Source organism: Pinus tabuliformis, chromosome Q (assembly GCF_031772625.1).
Source record: "Pinus tabuliformis cultivar Carrire ecotype Pingquan chromosome Q, CPIR1, whole genome shotgun sequence".
NCBI classification, from domain to species: domain Eukaryota; kingdom Viridiplantae; phylum Streptophyta; class Pinopsida; order Pinales; family Pinaceae; genus Pinus; species Pinus tabuliformis.
In genome coordinates, this window is record NC_142296.1 from 940,393,441 (window position 1) to 940,398,081 (window position 4,641).

General features: G+C 34.1%; 1 protein-coding gene across 1 annotated transcript; it reads right to left on the minus strand.

The window, feature by feature from the left end:
• Positions 1-660: 660 nt before the first annotated feature.
• LOC149222553 (EH domain-containing protein 1-like) lies at positions 661-1,313 on the minus strand. The gene is made up of 2 exons (XM_089383121.1): positions 884-1,313; positions 661-763 (listed from the first exon to the last, which is right to left on the minus strand). Exons 1-2 carry the CDS (start codon positions 966-968, stop codon positions 678-680), a joined length of 171 nt encoding a protein of 56 aa, XP_089239247.1. The 5' UTR covers positions 969-1,313; the 3' UTR covers positions 661-677.
• Positions 1,314-4,641: the final 3,328 nt, after the last annotated feature.

Here is a 4,641-nt window from a genome sequence, read left to right on the forward strand (position 1 = left end):
ACTAGTAATTCAGACTCCAGAGTATACACACACATATTGTGAACCCTGATCGTGTAATTTGTATGACTCTTACTGGGAGAGGAGGGTAAGGGGGATCTAAATGTTTGGAGTGACTGTTGGCATTTGACATTTTCAAATACTAACGACAGCAGCCCTAGAAATGTAGGGGCCCACTTGGGAACCAGAAATTGGGCACTATAACGACCAAATTAAGATCAAAATTCTGTTCATTCGGCTTACATTTTTGTTCATTGAAGGTATCCAACCAACAGTAATGAATAAGCCCTCAGTTACCTAGGGAGCTTAGCTTGCCATGGCCCGCTCCTCTGTTTTACAATGTAGTTAACCATGAAGTATATCTAAGGAACACATTAGAGTTGATATCTTACACAATTTTTAGCAAAGTGCTATATGCTGAAGCTGAATTTGAAAAATATTTTTATTACGGTACAAAAGAGATCAGAACCATAAACAATTAACTTGATCAAATGCATCGAACGTCACAATTCTGTAAAGTGCAAATGTAGGGACTGAATGGGAATCTAACAGATCCCAGTTTGCCCTTTTATTTATAAAATAATGCAAATACCAGAAACTGAAAGGGTGCCATAAAAACAAAACACATACAACTGTGTGCCGCTGATATGATCCAAATTAAACGTGAGAAGCTGCTGATATCAAACCTGTTTAAGTTCCTGTCTTGGGAGCTGGGACAGGGAAAAAAAGTTGACTGCATCGTTTCCGGTGATGCGTCCATCTCCATCTGCATTCATCCCATACAAGGAACTTAATCTGAAGAATCAAATTACAGATAGAAAACTCAAACTAGCAGAAGCTTAAGTTCCCAAATCCCAAATCCATCAATCAAACACTGAAAGAGTACCTGCATCGGCTTGCTCGAACCACTCTCTGTAAAGCTTTTCGTCGTGCTTTGAATGATTGTTTAGCCTCACATCTAAGATGTCCATTTCTCTTCGATGGGACTTGTTCTGCTTGTTTGTTAATTCGGGATAATGGCCAGATCCTTTTAAAAGAAAACAGCGGGCAGATTACAGATCAATGCTTCTGCAAGCAGCAGCGGAAATTTGAAGGGTATATTGGGAACATGATCCTTATGCGGGCAGAGGCGGTAATTAAAGGTTGCAGGATGTATACGGGGTATATTATTATTACTGCGGAGATTAAGGAAACAATCGGTCACAGTGAATTTTCACAAGCACCGCTTCCCTTCCGTTATAAATTAATTTCCACGCTCACCCCAAACCAAGCAAGCATGCGTGCGCTCATCAAATCGAGGGGCTCATTCATTCTTCTATATGAAGAGATTTTCTACATAAAAATAACAATAAAGGTCCAATTTGAAAAGGTTTTTACCGAAATGTTTTTATATAACATAAAGTTAATAACCGGTAGGGGAACATGTTCTCTATTTTAAAATGACAGCTAGATATTAAGATTCATATTTTGAGAAGACTGGTTCTCTCTTTTAATTTTTGTTTTATATACGGTTCTTTAATTATTTTATTTTGAATTGTGTAGAGGTTAAGTTTGCTTTACTACTTTTGACTTTTTCATAAAGTGTTTTGTTTTTTTATTTTAAATTTTAATTTATTATAAATTTACACGAAGTAAAATGAGTCTCGTATATATGTGCTCTTAGTATTATTTCAAGGAGTCATTAATTTTGTTGAAATATCTTTAGCTTTAAGTGTACATGAATTTAGTTTTCAATGAAATGTTGTTGAGCCAAATTTGTATTTGGCTCATGTTTGTTTAACATGCTTGTACTCCCAGCGTAGTGTTATTATTATTATTTTATTATTATTTTAATGTGGGTTATATTTTAAAAGTATTAGTTTAGATTTATTTGAGGTGAAATTTAAAAATGTTATAGTATATTTTTAATTTTTTATTAATAGATAATTATTTATGATATTTGTGTTATTAAATATTAGTTTATATTTATTTTAATTTTAGATTTGTTGAGTATTGAGAGGGACTAAATATATTTAGATGCAAATTTTTTTTAGAATGAAAATATATTTTATTTGGTCCTTGATACATGAGGAGATAAGGTAGATCTAGGGTAGTTTAATTATTATTATTAATTAATTATAAATATAATTATTAATTTTAAGTTTTTTTAATTTTATTTTATTTTATTTTTATTTTGACCAACTCAAAATGTTTACAGGACATTACATTAAGTTACAACATCTTTACCATAGTGGGTTGGAGAGTGACTCCCAGTGCAATCATAGTTTTTATAATAATAGTTTGCATATGTACAAGTTGTACATCAAACAGTTCATGTTTCAACATCAAAAATTAATTTGCTAAATGTATCTAGTTAAAAGTTCGGTTTGCAATGACATGTCACATGTAGAAAGGGATATTGTTGTCTTTTATGTTTATTTTTTATTTTTAATATATTTTAAAACATATACTTTGGTATATTGTTTTTTTAACAAGAAACACAAATTTTTTATATTAAAAGGATATGAGCATAAAACTCACGGATTATGTGCCAATATTAGGAGAAACTTTCTCCATAATTTATGTTTCTAAATTCCTACATTTCCTATTTTCCATATTCTTCACATATGCAACTCTAATTATCCCGATACAACTCTTGTAGCATCGCCAGAAGTGATAAAGCAAAAAGTGTATTTCATCCCTAAAGTTAATTGTGAGTTTGGAAGCCTTTAGAGGCGCTGTCTTCTTCAAGAGTTTCCTAGCGGGATTGGTCCATTTGTCTATTCATCTCTTTTAATAGAGAAAACATAACATTCCCCTGTACTTTTAGAACTGAGATAATTTTGTTGATTTGGATTCCTATAGAGAAAAGAAGGTTCTTTTGATGCATGATCCTCGTATTGGTGCAATCTTCATTTGAAATAACCATGAGAGTCTTGTTTATCTACAAAAACATTGTAACCTAGATGCCATACAAATAGGTCACACAAAACGTAAAATTCAATGCCTTCTCCACTAAGGAGTCATCATGTCTTGATGTTATTTTGAGATTCATTGAGGATTCCATCAGAGTCCCTTGTTCATCCAAGAGGAGACAGAGCAACGTAAGTAGAAAATCTAGAAGTGCCTTGAAATCACAAATTCCACAAAATTCACAAGAAAAGGGCACAACTAAGACAGAACATCAATATTGGGCCACAAGGAAATAATGCACATATGAGGATCAATATATACAAGCAAATTGCCAAGGGGAAGCCCACAAGACTATCTTAACACTAGACAATGGATACCAATCACGAAAAAGAAAGAAAAAAGGAGCCAGAGAGATACCACTGATATACATGTACCATGGTCGAAGATCCAAGATAGATAGTCTCTAAGAGGAAGAGGAAGACGATATAAAAACCAAGCCAATCGACCTACAGGAGCTCACCACCACCAACCTCCACGAAGCAACATAATTTTTCCATATACTATCTTCATCAAACAACATTATGATATGAACAATTCCCCTATCATATGTTTCTTTCATCCTCACTCGAGGGTACCAGAGAGCAGATCGCCCAAGTATCTTCACTGATTCAAAATGATGGCTCATTGATCCATAAAACGGGGGGATGAGAATTCTAGAAACACCCCCGAGAATGATTAGGGGAACATATAGAATCATTTTGAAATTCCACACATGGCTAGCCCACATGCTTGTGTAAAGGGTGTTGACAAGGCATCCACTGAATACCATGATGATAAAAAAGGTAGGCGAACTTGTAGGAGGCATAACTTCCACATATGAGCTCTAATTAAGGTGATTTTCACATGTTTGGGAAAGTGTCAATGTGTTAAACATCATTAAGGGGTTGGGAAATATGTTTGTAAAAGTTTTGACCCCAAAACGTGTCATTTGATACCTTAAAATGACATTGAAAAGTTACAAACCCCAAATTTTGAAATTGGGACTGGCCAATAAAATGGGCTCTGCCAACGAAGTCCTCTAATTCCCCCCCCCCCACCCCCACAAAAAAAATAAAAAAGGTTACCAAAGTAGATGAAAAATTAAATAACGACTCTAGATCATACCTCCTTATTTAGGGAGGATTTCAACCCCAAAAGCTTTTACTGAATGAGGTGAGGAAAATTTTCCTCTACCTTCTCCTTATAGCTCCATTTTTCCTTGCTTGTAAATTGTCCTTTCAACCCAATTTTCCAAAGGCCAAGATTCCCCTATCTAGTAGTTCTAGACTTCTATGAAAACTTATCTTTTGCCAATTTTTCCTAAGTTTCTAGTGGTAAATTTTCTATAATAGGTAAGACCTGCTCTTTAGTTTCCTGATGCAACATGGAAGGCTCATAGAATTCCATATTTTCCACATTCATTACTGAGTAAATGTGCATATACATGGTAGATTAAGTCTATAGGCATTATCACCCACCTTCTCCCATACCTCAAAAGGACCATACTACAAAGCCTCTACAACAGTTCTTTGTTCAACAACAACCAAACCTTGTTTCTCACCTTTAATCTTCTTATTTCTATGCTAATCATGTTGGGCCTTGTAATTTTCTTGTGACTTTTTCAATATCTCATTTACTTGCAAATGAATCTACCTATTATTTTCAACAAAATTATTTTATTTTAATGCTTCTCCTATGACTTCTTCCTTCACT

What these genes read in the sequence shown, in the direction of transcription:
- LOC149222553 (XM_089383121.1), bottom strand. Translation starts at nt 968, where the DNA reads ATGGACATCTTAGATGTGAGGCTAAACAATCATTCAAAGCACGACGAA. An exon ending in GTTCGAGCAAGCCGATGCAG is followed by an intron (nt 764 to 883) that starts GTACTCTTTCAG and finishes GGATGAATGCAG; the next exon opens with ATGGAGATGGACGCATCACC.